The sequence below is a fragment of the Eucyclogobius newberryi genome, unplaced genomic scaffold (genome assembly GCF_026437365.1).
Source record: "Eucyclogobius newberryi isolate DKJ021-1_F unplaced genomic scaffold, fEucNew1.0.hap1 SCAF_11, whole genome shotgun sequence".
NCBI classification, from domain to species: Eukaryota; Metazoa; Chordata; class Actinopteri; order Gobiiformes; family Gobiidae; genus Eucyclogobius; species Eucyclogobius newberryi.
The window spans coordinates 17696229-17713520 of NW_027315735.1; the positions used below are offsets into that span (position 1 = coordinate 17696229).

Sequence of the window (17292 nt, forward strand, 5' to 3'; positions counted from 1 at the left end):
GTTATTTTCCCATTTGTGTACTAAATAAAACTATTTCAAATTATTTCATCAATACTGTACGGTTAAATGTTTTATTAGTGTACTACAACTATTAAAGTGTAATTTCTACAACAATAACAACTCTTTCTGCTCGTAAGTAAACACTGTTCTGTTCACTTACAGTTTGTGTACTACCAAAGTCCAACAGTGCTGGGTGAAGTGAGGTTGAAACACCATGTCTGTGAGTACAGGAGCTTAACATGGATTGTTCTAATTCCTAATGTGTTAGACATTAACTAATAATAGTAATATTAATAGTTATTTTATGCTGTTGATTAATTTGAATATATTTGTGTTGACATAAACCTAAACTGTCCTGGACTTGAACTGACCTTGTTTGCACTGTATTTAAGTCTATATTATTTCTACATCTATTTTATTCTTGTTATATTTTATAAAATACCCTAATTAAGTCAACATTGATTACTTTACACCATGAATGCTTAATTGCTGGTACTGGTGACATTTTCTTTTGCAGGATCATTTAGGCCTGGAGCTGTGCCCACCTCCCTCTGATTTGAAAGCAGAATATGAGACACTTTTCACCTCTGACTGCCTACATTTCCTCCATCAGTTTATCTCCACATTTGAGGGAGAAGTTGATCAGGTAGTATGCTAAATTGTAACTTCAAAACATCTAAAACATTGTAACGGCTTCTCACTCTTTCTATTTGCTCTGACAGGTCCTTAGTTTACGAGTGTCAAAAAAAGCCCACTTGGATCAGACAGGAGAACTGCCAGGTTTCAGACAGGACACAGCCCACATTAGGAGTGACCCAAACTGGACTGTGCCCCCTGTCCCCCCACGGCTCCAGAAAAGACACGTGGACATCGGAGATTTAGCTCCATGTGACAGCCAGCGTTTTATTAAGGCTCTGCAGTCTCCAGCACAAGGCATACAGGTTTGGACCATGATACGAAGAATAAGAACATGTTATTGCATCGAATAAATGGGATCTCTGACTTCACAAATATTTGAGTAATACTATCCAGCCAATGAGAAACAAATTGTTTGTGCCATGCAGTCTCTTGTAAAAACACACACAGAGCAGATTCTGAATTATGATTATTATTACAGGTAGACTTTGATGATGGAAACTGCCCAACTTTCCACAACCAGATCAAGGGCATTCACAATGTGTGGAAGGCAGTGCACAACCAGTTTCCCAGTGCGTTTTCCCCCTCATATTCACAATGATGCTTAGAAATTGTATTAACAGTCTGACATTTTCTTTAGATGTTCCTCATATATCAAAGGCCCCAATCCTGATGCTCCGCCCACGAGCCTGGAACATGGTGGAACATAACATGATGGTGGAGTTTTATGTCTCAAATCTTTATAAATAGAAAAAAAAATACTTTAAATGTGTATTATGGAGACAAGCCGGTGGCACACCTTCCATCAGAAAATGACATAGTGCACCTTTAATATAGTGATTTAGCTGTTTGTGTTTCTTAGGTGGAGGGAAGACAAGTTCCAGGGCCTCTCTTTGACTTTGGACTGCTTATGTTTCACTTTGGCAAGACACTTTTTGAAAACAAAAGTGGTCCATTTTTCTATTTATCCAAAGTAAGATATACAAACAGACACTGTTGAACCACTGTGTTGTCAGTGTAAAGTTAATTTATTATATATTTTTAGGTAGAGAGTTTCATGGAAGCGAGACTGTGGAATAAGATATTTGTTTGGACTCAACATAAGGTTCACACACCAAAAAAAAGTCTGTAAAATTGTTTATAAAATTGAGGAATTTAATCTTGTTGTTTTTCTGTGCAGCTTGGACTTTCAGTGGGCACCATCAAAGCAACAGTCCTTATAGAGAATGTACTTGCTGCTTTTGAAATGGAGGAGATCGTGTATGAGCTGAGAGAGCATTCAGCTGGCCTCAACTGCGGAATCTGGGACTATTCTGCCTCTTTTGTCAATAAGTTTGGTAGGTGGATAAACGAGCATGTGTTATGTTATTAAGTAACCTATGAAATATAATATACCGGTAGGTTAAAGCTGCGCTGTGTAACTGTTCTGGTGGTAACTAGAATGCCATTATTAAACTGATCTACCTTAATGCAATGACGGGTGTTTTAATGACCAAAATGAATGCTTGAAAAACATGCATTCGTAGGGCTCGCCCCTCCACTGATTTGACCTGTAACCTGGTCTTGTGGTGTCGCCTGCTTCATGGAGATAGATAAGTTTAATGTCATACTGTGGAACATTCCGAGCAAAGCAATAGCATCCATATAAAGACAAGCAGGTGGCAGACGCTCAACCAGAAAAGTCAAATGTCAAAATCACATGTACAGGATTAGCATTAAGTGCAGTTCACTTTGTTTACCCTAACCACTCTATTTATGTTTTAATCTAGACAGAGTTCATCCAGTGGTAAATCATAAAGGTATGTGTTTTCACACACATATTCCTTTGTAGGTCACCGTAAGGCGTTCATGTTGCCCGACCGCAGTAAGTATGTGAACATGGAGAAGCGTTTTCTGCGGAGCTACATGGACTTGCTGGTTCAGACGTGTCACAGACGTGGAGCTCTGGCCACAGGCGGGATGGCTGCGCTGCTGCTGCCCCACGACACACAGAGTCAGGCCTACAAGACCGTGTTGGACACTGTCACCAGGTACAAACTACATTTTACATTTGTGGTATCCATGCAATCAGCATCTTCCAGTCTTTGGCATTCTTTTACAGACTTAAATTATTGGAAATCAAAGCTGGTGTGGATGGTTTCATGGTGTATGACCTGAACTTGATCAAACCTATGCAAAAAGTACGTACCAAGTTGCTCAAATTCTAAAAAAAACAATCACAAATAATGATGCAGTATGTATAATTTACAACACAATCTACAGGTGGAATCCATGGTCATCAAGGTGGCCACATTATGACAAAATGTGTCCATGTAATTCATATAATTCAATAAATTATGGGTTAATTTAATGCTATTTCAAATACAAGTAAATAGTAACTGATACAAACATTAAATTATGGGTACCTTTTCCATTGTTATTGCAGCTCTTTCAAATGCACACTGAAAGTGAAAATCAACTTCAGCAACTTCGTAAGGATGTTGTGGTGACTTCAACCGACTTACTGTCCATGCCATCGGTGAGTAATGCGCTCATCACCTTCTACCATTACTAAGCCATTTCAACATCTAAAATAAAACCAATTACATGTTTTTGTATTTAGGGAGGAGTCACTCTGAATGGGTTGAGATACAATATTGCAGTTGGTGTCCTGTTCATAAATGCTTGGCTCTCTGGTACTAGATATTCAGCAGATTTTTAATTGGTAAACTTTTCACTCCAACTTCCTTTTTTTCCCCAAGGTAAAGGGCATTTCTTCTACCGAGGCCAAGTGGAAGACTCAGCCACTGCAGAGATATCAAGATCACAAGTATGCGTTCCCCCCTTATTTTACGCATACAATTAAGGGTGGGCAATATTCATCGCCCCCAAAAAAACAACTTTCTTTGAGTATCCAAACAATAATTTCATTGCAATATTATGTCAAACAGAAATTTGATAAAACATGTCTTTGAAGGTATTGGCTGAGGTTTAAGTAACGGAAAAAATGTGAAATGTCTGTAAAATGAATTATACCTTTGTGTTGGTGCCCCTGGAACATTTCCACATTTTGTCACGTCACAACCTTAATTGTTTTTGCATTTTTTTTGTGAATGAGCAATACAATGTGGCAAACAATTGTGAAGTGAAAGGAAAATTATACTTCATCAAAGTGCAAAGTTGATCTAACTGCCGTTCACAAATGCTCTCCATCAAATCTGACTGAGCTTGAGCTGTTTTTCAAGAGAAAGGCAGTTCCATAAAGTATTGACTCGGGAGACTAGAATACTTTGAACGCTGCACTTTTAAATTTTTTTAATAAAAAAAAAAAAGTAGTAGCAGTACGATTTATCTAAGTTTGTGATCTTGACCTGACAAAATGTAGAAAAGTTCAAGGTGTATGACATACTTTAAAAAATAGGCATCTTTTAATTTTCAATCAGCTCCTTTTCTAGCATTTTTACTTAGATATAATCTATATTCAAATTTAGCATTTACAATATTATTTAAATTGTCCACCCCACATACAATTGCGTAATTTTTTTAAGACAAAATTGTGCAAACATTAAGGTGTGGCAATGGATTCGCCATCGAACTCGACTAGAGGATGACGGCCGGGTGGTGAACAGACAAATGGTGGCTGCCCTCGTTACAGTGGTCACACTGGAGCTCAGTGTCAGCTGCAGTTCAGATAGGTAAGAACACTGTGCATATCAAAATAAGATAAACACAATTATAATCTGACTAGTAGCACTGTCAGATGAGGAACACTTCAAGTCTGATAAAACTTGTAAAATATGATCTTTATGTTCCAGAGCTAAGCAGCAGCTACAGACAGCAGCAGACATGTTCCTAGAAATGGTTCTAAAAAGAGATTTCCCAGCATTCATCACCACATTCTTATCTGAAGACCTCACCTTTTTAAATAAGTTCAACCCGAGACGCACCAATTCACCACATTCTAAACTGTGAGGTGTCAAATAATCTTATTGTGAAATTTATGTGTAAAGTGTTGAAACAAAAATACTACAAAAAGAATGTTGTCAACCCAATTTTATTCAGAATACCTCACAGGTTAATAAACTCCCATTTAAAAAGAAAGCCCAAGCAGCAGAAAAACTCATGTGTATATGTTAAAACTTATTGCATGTTCAGCCCACCAAAGTCAAGAGCTCAGTCCTGTCCCATGTGCTTCTCACTTCTCCTGTCCCAGTTCACTCTGGTGCAGCTGAGCCCTCGGTTGGAACAATTGGGGTGTACTATGAATTCTATATAAAATCATGTATCTCGTCTTTTGAGTGGTTTGTTATTTGGCAAACGGCAGCTCATATTCTGAACAATGCATCGCCACCAGCATCTGCAGGGTACTGTTTGGTTCTTTTCAAACATTGCTTATCAACCAACGTGCCAGTTTGTTGGATATAAATTACTTACAAAACAGCAGTGACAGTGTCTAGTTTATTGTTTGAATAGGTAAAATGGGCATGGTCCTGCTCCTTGTGCCTCTCCCGGTGGCGATTGTCCCGTCTGGATCAGTGCATTGTCAGGGCGCTTCCCAGGGGCCATTACCCCTTGCTCAGTGCTCACATCTCATTGGTCATCTCCTCATGCTCTCCTGCCGACAGGTCACCATTGGCACTGATCCTGGTGTTGTTGTCCTGGTAACCAGGAGGCATGAAGGCCAGGCAGTATGGGTAGATCTTGTGGCAGGCAGCGCGGTAAGCCTCCGCTGCTTTCTCCTGGTTCTCTCCCAGCTGCCCATTTCGCAGAGCCTCCATAACCTCAGTGCAGATCTGTAGAACACAATCATGGTTCACTTTTTGCATCACTTAGACTAAAGCTTGGATTATACATCCCCCATGTAAAAAAGAAAAAAAGAAGCCATCCTTAATAATTTCAAAGATAAAAAACAAACAAAAAACCTGACTAGTTCTTTAGTGTGATTTAATGTTTAGAATATCTTATGAATAGGTAAAAGGTCATTTCAAACCATCTGTGATCTAATGTAGTCACATTATTCACGGACCTGAATGCTGCTTCCAGTCAGTGACTCGTCCAGGGCTGTGGCGATCTCACAGGCCATCTTATCTGTGGAGGGCTCCAGGTACACCATCATTTTAGCAGCTGAGAATGACAAAGGGAAACAGTTACATCAAAACAACTTCACAATCACTGCCATTGTGCACTTGTATGTACCGGCCAGTCTATGTGGGATGGAGTTGGAATTTTGGCTCAGGTAATTCTTGTTGAAACTCTGCGGATTGCTCTCTCCAAAAAGTCTGGCAATCTCTTGTCTCAGGACGGTCCTCACCGCCTCAGCCAAGTCGCCATTGTCATTAACTGAGCACAAATACAATATTTTTCATTATTCAGCAGAAAATCATGGGTGACAACAGTATGTTCAGGATTGCACTCACCCCCTTTGAAGAAGCGGACTAAACACTGGTGCAGCCATGGGTTAGAAGGTTCTAAAGCGACAGCTCTCTTTATGGACTGTAGCATTAACAGATACTTTTCTGGGGGACAGAGATGACAGCGATATCATTAGGAAAGTTTATGCATTAAGAAAAATATCTCTAAAAGATTATTTTGATATCAAATACCTTAATATTCTCTAAAATTACCAAAGCCCTCAATGCTCATATCCAAAACTACCTAAATCTACAGCTTAATATACTGTATGCATGACTAAATGTTGAGACCTTTTCTGAAGTAGATTTCGAAGGCTAGCAGTTGTGTTTCAATCTGGTTCCGTACTAGGTTCTTCAGAGGCATCAGGAACTTCACAGCCTCCTCCAGGGGGTACTCGGTCTGATGGAAAAGAGAGGTGTCAGATATCTGGTTGTAATTACACAGGAGGAGAGAGGGAGTCCAGTGCAGCACACCTTTATCAGTTTATCTGGTATGAGCTCCTCCTTAGGTCCTCCGATCTCCTCATCATCATCCTCTTTCTTCTTCTTCTGGTTCTTCAGCATTTTCTCCTTCTCTGCAATTTTCTTCTCCTCTTCCAACTGGGCTTTTTTCTGAGCTCTGCGTTGTTTATTGCGCAGCTTCTTGAGGTCTTTATCAGTCAAATTTTCTATGCAGTGAGAAAAGGAACAATAATAGAGGTAATCTAATATAAAACGTTTGACACATAGATATACTTGAGAACACATACCAGTGTCAGCCTGGCTCTCCTTGTTGTCATCAGTCAGAGGTTTGTCATGCAGGGCAAGGTAGATTTGAATGGCTGTGCGTGCAGCTTTGTAATAAAAAGGATGCTGCCGCAGGACGTCCTCAAGTTTTAACAGGTCCACATAGGAGCGCAAAGTCATCTTCCTCATACAGTAGGTGTGGAAGTCAAACTGATCGTCCGTGATTTCCACAAAATGCTGGGAAGAATGAAATGGCATGTTACTGTATTGAAAGCAAAGCTTCAAAAGCTTAATTTTTGGTCTTTCTCTATAAAAATAAAAAGGTGCTCTATGGAACTTTTTTGTTATCTCCATGGAGACAAGCAGGCGGCAAACCAAACACCACTGCAAAGTGCACTTTTATGTTTTTAAAGAAATTAAAAATGAGTATGGTATGTCAGCAACAATACTTTATAGTGTATATTTTGTCCAAATCAACTACTCAAAGCTTCTAGCCACACTGATGAAGTGGCACTTGTTTTAGAACATATGACATTTTAACAAAAATTTAAGGATCAAGCCAAACTTACTCTTTCAATCTCATGGCACTTCTTTAAAGCGTCTCCATATTTGTTCATGGCCTTAAAAGCTAAGGCACATTCACTCTGGAACCACATACATTGCATCTCATTCAAGTTCTCGATGGCAGAAGTTCCCTCCTGTCACAAAGTAACATTCTATGTTAGCACCTGCATGGCCTGCTACACAACACAACTTGGTCCGGGTCGCTTTACCCTTGTGAACTTGGAGCACATCTCTTCTGCTTCTTTGACCAGGCTGGCCTTCAGCATGTACTTGGCACACTTTGAGTTGATGAAGCGGTCGGCCGTGTCCAGGGCCTGAGCCTCGTCCATCCACCGAGCTGCTTCCTTGATGTTGCCTGCGTGCTGAAGTAAAAAAAACAAGCTAATGATGGTTTTCTACTGTAACAAAAAAACTCTATAAAAAAAGATAGTGTACCTTGTAAATCTTGGCTTTGATGGCAAATAGCTCAATAAGCGTAGGTGTGCTTTCTATGGCAGCGTTTATATATTCTAAAGCAACAATGGACTGCCCCACAAAGTCAAAGTGCTGTGCCAGGAAATATTGTACCCACAAAAGCGTGGTAGGAGGTTCCTCCTTACCATCATCTGTCACACAAAAAGAGTTATGGCCCAACGTAGAAAGAGTAATAAAAACTGCAATATTTTGTTCATTAAAACAAAACTTACCATTTGCACAAAACATTCTGCAGCTTGTTAAAGATTTCTCATACCCAACTACCAGTTCTTCAATAATTGAAACCTGCAACAACAAAGCAATGATGAATGAACTAAGAAACATGACACCGGCAGGAAGAAGGGCAATACTTTACCTTGTCTTTATCAGTGTAAAGCGATTTCAGTGTAGTGAAGACGGGTGGACAGCCTTTACTGAAGTTCATCCTTAGGTAACTGTCTAAACAATCACGGAACTTCTCACCTGGATTTAAATAAAACATAGCCAAAATATAATAAGCTATCCAACACCAGAAACAAAACCCACAAAGTATTTACCATTGAGGAAACTAAGAGGAAGTCTTCGTGGAACCAAGCCTTTAGGAAACTTCACCCAAGCTTCTTCGTAAATTTTAAAACGCTCCTCTATACTGCCTGTGTAGCACAATTAGATGGGACATTTGGACATTAAAAATCATAAATAATGTCTCATTTTCAAGGGGGACCTGATGAGTTCAAGCATTTTCTCACCTGGATTTAATGACTTTTCTATTCCTTGGTAGTATGCCCAATTCTCTGGGTTCCGCTCCTGGAGTTTTCTGTAGACCTCTAAAGCCTCCTCAGGCCTGTCAAGCTTTAACATCAGCTCTCCTACACACGTAGAAGTAGACTTGGCATCAATAAGTGCAATTTGAAACAATGATACATACATGAAACTGAATGAAATTACAAATATAATCGAATTAACACTTACCTCTGGTCTCCTCCACAGCCAGTTTGTCACAAATTTGTTTCTCATAATTGTTGAGGTGATCGAGAGCTTCCTTGTACAAACCAGCCTCCCTCAGAACTTGGTTCTGATATAGCAGAAGTTCACTGTACTCATAGTCCACTTTGTCTGGAGACGTCTGAACAAATTAAAAAACAGCTTTTAACTCAATTCAAAATTATATCAAATTTGATTTTCTATTGTCAATTACCTGTTGTGTTTTTCGGAACTCTTCCACTATTTTAGCAGCCATCTCAAAGTCCTCAAGCAGATGATAGGCGACAGCATAACCAATCCATGAAGCTCTTTGGGCTGGACGCAGCTGAAGCAGCTGATACCGAGTCTCCTGTTATGGGAAAGCAAAAAATAAGTTACACATCAGTCAGGACTCTGGTTCAGGCTCATTGTGGTCTGCTCACCCTATATCCCTCCAAGTCCCGCATCTGAATCTGCAGCAAGGACAAGTCTCTGAGGATCTGTAAATTGTCTTTGTCCCACTTAAGTGCATTTCGGTAACATTTGATGGCCTCATCATACTTTTTATCGGAGCGCTGCAGTAAGCCGTAAACGTGCCAGCCTAACAAAGAGTTCAGGAAAAAAACTCACAAAGCCAAGACAAATTGGATACAAGTAAAAGTCAGAATTCACAATTCAAAGACAGGTTGAAAAAGGATACAGACATGACTCTTGAGATCATTGCGTAGACCTCGTCGCACCAAATCATAAGCCTCCTCTTTCTTTCCTAAACAGTTTAGAGTTAAACCTTTCATTGCCAGAGTCTCTGAAACACACAACATGAAAAAAATCGATTTGTGGTGTTGTTGGACAGTAAAGTTGTTACAGCCTGCTTGGACAAATTCAAGTTTAGACCGCAAGAACTGACATGTTCAAAAAAAACTTTTGTGAAACTTTGACCTATTTAAATTCAGTCTATAATATTATAATGATTCTTATATCACTATAATACATGTTATTATAGTGATTCTAAATTAAGCTACTTAGCTCTTACCTCCATGTTCAGCAAACTTTGGGTTGCCCAGAATCTGTTTGCAGAATTTCAGCCCGTTTCTGTACTGCTTGTGCTCATAACACCTCTGAAGCAAAAGACAAAAAGAGTTATTTTCCCAAATGTGCTAATATAACACAAATATACTGTAATAGCACAATGTCTCATCAAATGTTATCGCTGAACCCATTAGTATGTCCAAATTATTTCAACAGTTTTAGTATATAAAGCACCTTCTAATCAACAGAAGTGACAAACAATGAATGCAGTCTATTAACCCACATTTCACATTTTGATTAAACAACTGATCAATATAACATTGTGGCCATTTAAAAACAAAAACATATATATTGTTCTGCTTTCCGGAAACCCGGTATCCTAAAGTTATTACCAGGGGACAGAAAACTTCATATTCCAATGTGCCAAACAACATTACTGTCGCCATCTAAGTGCATAAAAGTGTAAGTGAGGAGAAAATGACACTGTGGTTTTAACAGCACTTATTTTATTTCTGTCCAAAGAACTCAGCTTGAGCGAGTTGAGAGCTGTCATGTGTCAAATACCGACACTCACTGAGGTGCAGGCCACATTATTTACCTACACTAAACATTACAACTGATAAATAAGCTCTAGGATTAAAGCAGTAAAAGTTTGTCTTTATAAAAGTACTCTTCTTCTCTTTGTCTGGTTTTGCTTATAGTTAAAGTGCTAACTCCCAGCCTCTGTGACAGGGATGTGGCTAGAAACTAGCATTAGCTTACAGGCTAACGTTATGGACAGTGTGATGCCTACCAATATTCTCTTAAAGAGGGCATTCTCCTTCTGCGGTAGGATAATTGCCGGCATTGTTGACTTCCTATGGCTCTGTTGGTTAACACATGAATAATTTCCTCAGAGGCAGAGATGCTGAAATGTTTGAAAACTCCTCTCTCACGTGTTGAAGCCGAGGCCCCCTTCAGAGCAAAATGGCCGCGGCTGTGTTGCTTCTCCTCCGGGTCATGGCCGCTCTGAGCCTGCGTGACCACTAACACACTTAAGCCGTCAAGTTAGCTGCAACAAATTGCCGTAAATTACATCGGAATTTCAAAGTATGTGATTGCCGATGGCAAAATGATCACATTTGTGTTACAACTTCTTCCACCGGTCTCAGAATTGTAGTACGCAAGGGGGCGATAGAGCGCCATTTTACATTACGCCAGTGGATAGTTTTAAGAAGAGACCGGAAGTCGGAGCAGATACTTTGTTGTGTTGCTGTTTCTGAGACAGTCCTGAGCGGAGGAAAGAGGGCAAAATGACATTTAACCGGTTATTATTACGAGCTGTCCTGAACAGCAGAGGTGAGGCTGCTCCACACACACCGTAGAACACCTTTCTGCAACCTATTTAACGTGATGTTACGATCGTTTTAAAGCCTGACCTTAGCTTAGCTTATCCTTTAGCATTAAATGCAGTCAAATTTGGTCATGTGGTTATACCTTTTAAATATCCCTTCTAGTTTACATTTAGCTCCTACTATGAAAGAATTAACTGATTGTATTTGTTTGGTTGTCCGTTTTTACACAGTTGGATCGAGGACAATGTTTACAAGTTCCAAGCCTGACCTTAATAACCCAAACTGGATCAGAGTGGGCATTGCCTTTGGTTCTACAGTATTTCTATGGGGACTGGTAATTACATTTTAGCTAAATCATATACTGTACATTTCAGTCCTATATCTGCATACCCATTCATACTTGAAAGAGATTAATGTGATTTGTAATTCTTGGTTTTTTTTGCAGCTTTTTAAACAACGCCGCACAGATGAACATGAGTACAAAGTCAGGAATGGTTTGGAATAGTGCATCAGACTGACATGTTGTAACCCAGAATGGTGTAACTATATATATCGCTTCACCTTGCACCTTTCAAATGAGACAAATCCACAAAATGTGTTGTACAGTGTTGTCATTTAAGATAGAGAAATAAATGTGTTTCTTTGCTTTGGGACTTTTTTGTTAATATTGAGCTAGAGTAACATTTTTGTGTGTACTGAACTTCATTGCTGCTGGAGCTTGTAATTGTTATACTTATGATTAAAATGTGATTAATACTCAATTTTGTGGAACACTGATAAGTCTGACAGATTTATGATCTCAAATATGATTTGTGTCCCGCTTGGCCTGTCTGTGCTGCAGGGAATTTAGTGCGCTCAGTAGTTGACTTGTGACTGTCGTGATACGTCCTGTGATTTCTTTCTTAATATTTTAGACTGTATCAAAGCCCTCCTTTCTGGGCTAAGTTTTGACACCAGCCTGGCCCCAAAAGGACCAGGCCAGAGTCCCCAGAGACTAGTCAGAATCAATCCCCTTATATTAGTGATAAGACACGTCACCGGCCTGGCCCCAAAAGGGCCAAAAGGAATAGGGAACAGGCCCCAGAGTTTCCCCTGAATCAAAGCCCTCCTTTTAGGGCTAAGTATTGGCACCACCCCTGGTCCCAACAGGCCATTTCCCTTGTCTTTTTCTAGAACCACTGTACTATAATATATTTGCGAGCAATCCTTTGAGGATGCTGGAATGTAAAAATAAGAAAAGAAATTTGTTGCGAAAATGATATGAGTGGCACTTGCCAAGTTGAAGCATTTCTGACCTGGTCTCTGAAAGGCAACAGGAGAAGTCATTATGTTTTTGGGTGAAAATGTTATTCTTTGGACACCATGATGTTGATGCACAGTTCATTTTGTGCACCAGTAAAATATATACCTATGTTCTGAATTTGAAAAAAAAATCACATTTTATTTTTCCAGAAGGGTTCAGTGAATGCGCTTCCAAAAAGGTTAACCACTGCGCTAGACTGTCACGTCAACAACCTGTTTCAGATCTGAAATGTTTCCAAGGAGCTGAACAAATACTACACAGTAATTCAATATAAGGAACATACTTTGTTTATTCAAAAAGTTTTAAGGATTACTAATAAATAGGACATTTCAACTTGTTAACATGTAAAACATTTGTACATCAGGTAATAGCAAATAACCAAGTAATTACAATCAACCTCTTGAATATCAAAGGACATGAGTAGTAAAGCTGAATTTGGCTTGTAGTCGCCGCTTAAATCTGGTCACTGAATTTGAGTAACTTAAGTCATAAAAAAGTATCTTTGGTGTGAATGTATTAGTTTACCCTAAAAACACCCTTGGAAGCCCTTTAGTTTCCTTACTAAAGCTTAATCAAACACAATTGGAAAAACACCAACAAACACATTTTTAAGACATTACACACAGGGCCAAGTCAATCCAGTAAACTAAAGTAACCTTAAAAGTGCAAAAAAGTACGCCATCAAACCACAAAAATCACAAACACGTGTCCTAAAAGCCAGGTCACTTTATCTCTGTGTTTGGATTGTTTCAATAATGATTTGCAATGCATCCTCCACCCCTGAACTTGGCTCCTCCATGTCTTTTGTAACATATGTGCCGATCACAAACAACTTCCGATCGCCCAGATCAGACAGGGACAGAGCTTCATGGAGGTCAGTGATGGTACATGCTCCGGCACAATCCTGCAACCAGACCAGTTGTTTCACACATTTAGCACAGCACAACACAGTATATGGCAAAGTACAAAAATGCTTTCCATATGTAGCCATCTTCTGATAAGAGGTGTAAAAAAAAAAAACTGTAGTGTTACTTGTCTTTTTTAACTAAAGGCCTTACATTTATGTATAAAACTAATTCCACAGTTTCAAAAGTGCAAAAAGGATGGGTGAATGAATAAGGTGCAGTAACAGACCTGTTTGTTGGCCAGCACCATCAAGGGTAGAAGAGGGTCTGTGACTAGAAGCTCATGGAGATGTGTTTTAGCCAAAGGGAAGAGCTGTGAGTTTGAGGCATCCACGACATACACCAGCATCAAGGCCTTGGGCATGTACTTCAACCAGTACTGCCTCAGCTCCTCACCACCGCCAACTGACAAACAGAGAAAATATTATTCAGTAACTCAACAACCATTTTACCAAATGTCCATGTCGCAAATCACAGGGCTGAAGAGGAACTTTACAAGAGATGCAATAAAGTTTAAATTTTCAACTGGCTAACAACCTTGTCCCAAAACAACTAGCAGATTTAAAAACCTTTTTTTCCAATCCATAATTTCCAAAAATTGTAGAGGAATTAAAAGCTTTTCCATTTAGAGGAATCAATATACCAATACTTTCTATGAAATTTTATTGATAAAATTTCCCTCGCTCTTTCTCTTCAACCTCTGTGGGTCCTCTACCAGAGGCCTGGGACCTGCACTTTTCTGGACCGAGATGTCTGATGTTTTTCCAAGGATCTGCTGTAGTCACTCCTCCAATTTGGAGGTCACTGCCCCGAGTGTTCTGATGACCACGGGCACCGCTTTTGCCTTTACCTTCTCCAGCTTCTCTGGGCCATCACTTGGTATTGCCACGTCAACTACTCTCATAAATAACTGTTACTTGCATTATTTTGGAACTGAAAACCCTATTATCAGAGTTAGGGCTTTACTCTTAACGGATTGTTGTCTTAAGATTCAATTGTGTCATATTTGTAATGAAATAAAATGAGACCCGTCACAATAGAAGTATGATGTCCAATCTCTGGGGAAAAGTATTTTTCTAATTCTGTATATAGCACAAATATCAAAACACCTACTCTCAAGAAATTCAATAGACAGATCCTCTCTGCTGATGGACACAGCGTGGAGCCCTTGAGTAGGCTGTGACTCCTCTTCTGACCAGCTGTTTGTGAAAGAGTGGAGAAGGCTCGTCTTTCCTGCTCCGTCCAGACCAAGCACCAGCACCTGTGTCCCAGGAGGCTTGACCATCTCGGACTGCAACACATACAAATATATCAGAGCTAAAATAAGTGTTCATGAACATTGAGTAAAAGCACTGCATCCATTTCCCCCCCTTAACCAAATGCAAGCAAAGTCAGTACATCATTAAGCCTCCTGGGGCACTTTTTCTGATGATAGGCTAATGCCAAGTTGCAGAGGGAAAATCCCCCACCTCTTTTCAGATCAGGACTTTTTGACACGACCCTTCAGCTTTATGTATTGTTTGTGTTCAAATATAGCAAAACCAGAGTCTTCAATGTACAAGTGACTTTTGTGATTGAGCAAAAACAATGTTCTGGTGTTAGGCTAGCTAGCGGTAACGCTAGCTGGAAGTAAACTTACTGCAGGTGACGACTGTGCCCTCGCCTCTGTGGCCACGACGGGAGCAGAAACAGACCGAATCTCTTCAGCTCCAGCGTCACCATCTCCGGAGTGTTTGATTACAGTATTGGAGTCTTCTGGTGTTTTTTCTGCTTCTTTCGCAGATGGTTGAAACGTCTCTTGCTGGTAGAGGTAATTCCAAATTATATAGGACACACCTCCGGCGACAACCACCGAGGCGCCTAAAACACCTGCGTCTCTCAAACTAAACATGGCGCGATCAGCTTGATTTAATTATCTTCCGTTTGAATTACATTGGTTTTTGCGTTTGACAAGCTTCGTTGTGAATCCGAGATCTATTTTTCAACAAGTGGATGGCTGACAGGAAGCTCCCGGGAACTTTTACAAAGGCGTTTCCGGCCCAAGAGTTCTACGGTTTGTTGTTGTATGGTCATAAAGTGACCACTAGAGGGAGCAATGGCCTCGTGAGTGGACACACGACATTGGTTTGGACCGTTGCCATAGCGATAAATAATGTGTTAAATTAATAAATAAATAAAATGTTTTGAATGAGAACAATGTCCTCAAAATGTTGCACAGAAAAGGAAGCTGAAACCCATGAATTTGTGCCATCCATAAAAGTAGAATAAAGTATAGTTAAGTTTTCTTTCAATTATACAAATGAAACACATGATTTGTTAAACTTCGGGTAACCCTAACCCTTTTTCTTAAGGGAAAATTGATGTACTCTAATCTCAGGGCATGCAGTCTGTGTGCAAAGGAACAAGGCCTCTAAACGTGCACATCTACGGAGTATTCTTCTTCTTTACAAACAAATTATCTTTAAAAATATAGCGTGCTCCAAACAGAGTGCGTTTTTTTTTCATCATATCATTTCACTTTTGGAATTGAAGTATTGACAAAAAAAAATAAATCCTTATTATACATGAATTATATGGATAACGCTGGCATTTTTATTTTTTCAAATAAAAATGGTGAGACATCTATTTAATGCATTTTATTATGAAAGTAACGGTGTGATATGTGCATTGCAACTATTAAAAGAACAAAAATGCTGATGTAACTTGCTTCACAAATCAGAATACATTTCCAAATAACTAGCAACTAAACAAACAGAGTCCCTTTATTTTTTAAATGTTAACAGAATGCTGCCATTTACATTGTTTTGCTTTACCTGCAAGTTGTGAATGGCCTTTATTTAAATCAAACGTCATTGTTAAGTAAAATGATGAAATGGGCAGTTTTCCTTTAGGGTATGAGGTGCATGGGGTCCAGAGGGCGATCCTCCGGGATGTGCTCTGGAAGAGTCAAGAGCCAGTCATTGAACTGCCTCTTGTTCTCGGTCACAACCAGTTTATTCTTCGTGCGTCGGGACAGAGACGGGGGCTTCTTCTTGCGGACGGTAGTTAAAGTTATAGTCTGCACATCCTCTACTCCCGAGCTGCATTCACTGACCACCTCCACCGGCCGATGTCTCCGCGCTTTGGACCCCCCATGGAAGTTATTGTAGCTTTTCTGCTTAATGGAAGACAGAAGTTTGGCTCTGCTGCTGGAGTCTTCCACCGCCTCCTCTTCCTTCTCATCAGCCTCGTCTTCATCCTCGACCTTCATTTTATTTTTGGGGAATGTTTTGTTCTGCCAGAGAATGAATTGTGACATACAGTCCTTCAGGTTGGTGACCAGGTCTCGGTGGGTCACGGATGCTTTGGAGTGGACATCTGCCATGGCTGCCTTCATCTTCTCGTAGTGATTTTGGATGTTGCTCATCTCCTCCAAAATGTCGGCTGAAAGCAGATCCTGGACAGCAGTGCTCCTTCCAATGAAATCTGCACAAAGAGCTTCCCGAGTAGGAATTCTGTGTTTGCGGAAATACAGGAAATTTGGCATAGCAGTGAAGTGTATGGCTTTCTTTTCAATGAGCTTCTTATAAATGTACACGACGTCATAATGGCCAGACCTGATCGAGTCTTGGACAAATTTCTCCACCCGACCCCAGTCTTTAAGAGCAATTCGAATGAGGACAGGTGGGATGGCAAGCTGACTGTGATAAAGCCCAAACATCAGATACAAGGCTCCTACTCGGATTTGGTAACTGTACGGAGGCAGGAAGTATTTGACCGCAGTGCCCAACGTGACCCTGCAGAATCTTCTCATCTCACTCATGCCTAGCATCCCGGAAAATATGTCGGAGAAGCGCATTTCTCTCCAAATGGACGAAAATGTCTCATATCTCACGGTGTCCTTTTGCTGGAAACGCGCAAGCAGCTCCTCCGCGTCCTCAGTGAAATGCGGGTCGGAATATTCAGAGTACGAAGGCCATTTGCGCGGCATCCTGCGTGCGGCTGTCCAC

The 17292-nt window shown here is 40.1% G+C and overlaps 5 protein-coding genes across 5 annotated transcripts; 2 read left to right on the forward strand and 3 right to left on the reverse strand.

The window, feature by feature from the left end:
* Positions 1–199: 199 nt before the first annotated feature.
* On the forward strand, positions 200–4903 carry ugl (ureidoglycolate lyase). Its single transcript, XM_072436233.1, has 15 exons — positions 200–220; positions 518–646; positions 723–941; positions 1118–1208; positions 1277–1353; positions 1499–1609; positions 1682–1741; positions 1817–1973; positions 2468–2666; positions 2738–2816; positions 3062–3154; positions 3239–3311; positions 3378–3445; positions 4186–4310; positions 4431–4903. Exons 1-15 carry the CDS (start codon positions 215–217, stop codon positions 4585–4587), a joined length of 1644 nt encoding a protein of 547 aa, XP_072292334.1. The 5' UTR covers positions 200–214; the 3' UTR covers positions 4588–4903.
* Positions 4654–10744, reverse strand: LOC140350750 (N-alpha-acetyltransferase 15, NatA auxiliary subunit-like). Its single transcript, XM_072436219.1, has 20 exons — positions 10555–10744; positions 9766–9850; positions 9433–9537; positions 9176–9333; positions 8968–9102; positions 8742–8895; positions 8519–8638; positions 8327–8422; positions 8146–8252; positions 8003–8075; positions 7752–7921; positions 7526–7678; positions 7322–7450; positions 6776–6989; positions 6501–6694; positions 6318–6426; positions 6033–6131; positions 5812–5955; positions 5642–5739; positions 4654–5408 (listed from the first exon to the last, which is right to left on the reverse strand). The coding sequence occupies exons 1-20, from the start codon at positions 10606–10608 to the stop codon at positions 5199–5201; spliced, it is 2607 nt and encodes an 868-aa protein (XP_072292320.1). The 5' UTR covers positions 10609–10744; the 3' UTR covers positions 4654–5198.
* Positions 10745–10846: 102 nt separating this feature from the next.
* On the forward strand, positions 10847–11738 carry ndufc1 (NADH:ubiquinone oxidoreductase subunit C1). The gene is made up of 3 exons (XM_072436324.1): positions 10847–11099; positions 11326–11429; positions 11541–11738. The coding sequence occupies exons 1-3, from the start codon at positions 11054–11056 to the stop codon at positions 11598–11600; spliced, it is 210 nt and encodes a 69-aa protein (XP_072292425.1). The 5' UTR covers positions 10847–11053; the 3' UTR covers positions 11601–11738.
* A 999-nt stretch (positions 11739–12737) lies between these two features.
* On the reverse strand, positions 12738–15333 carry arl9 (ADP-ribosylation factor-like 9). The gene is made up of 4 exons (XM_072436336.1): positions 14943–15333; positions 14417–14594; positions 13533–13708; positions 12738–13302 (listed from the first exon to the last, which is right to left on the reverse strand). The coding sequence occupies exons 1-4, from the start codon at positions 15192–15194 to the stop codon at positions 13126–13128; spliced, it is 783 nt and encodes a 260-aa protein (XP_072292437.1). The 5' UTR covers positions 15195–15333; the 3' UTR covers positions 12738–13125.
* A 779-nt stretch (positions 15334–16112) lies between these two features.
* On the reverse strand, positions 16113–17275 carry LOC140346942 (snRNA-activating protein complex subunit 1-like). Its single transcript, XM_072433200.1, has one exon. The coding sequence runs from the start codon at positions 17271–17273 to the stop codon at positions 16191–16193; it is 1083 nt and encodes a 360-aa protein (XP_072289301.1). The 5' UTR covers positions 17274–17275; the 3' UTR covers positions 16113–16190.
* Between the last annotated feature and the right edge of the window lie 17 nt (positions 17276–17292).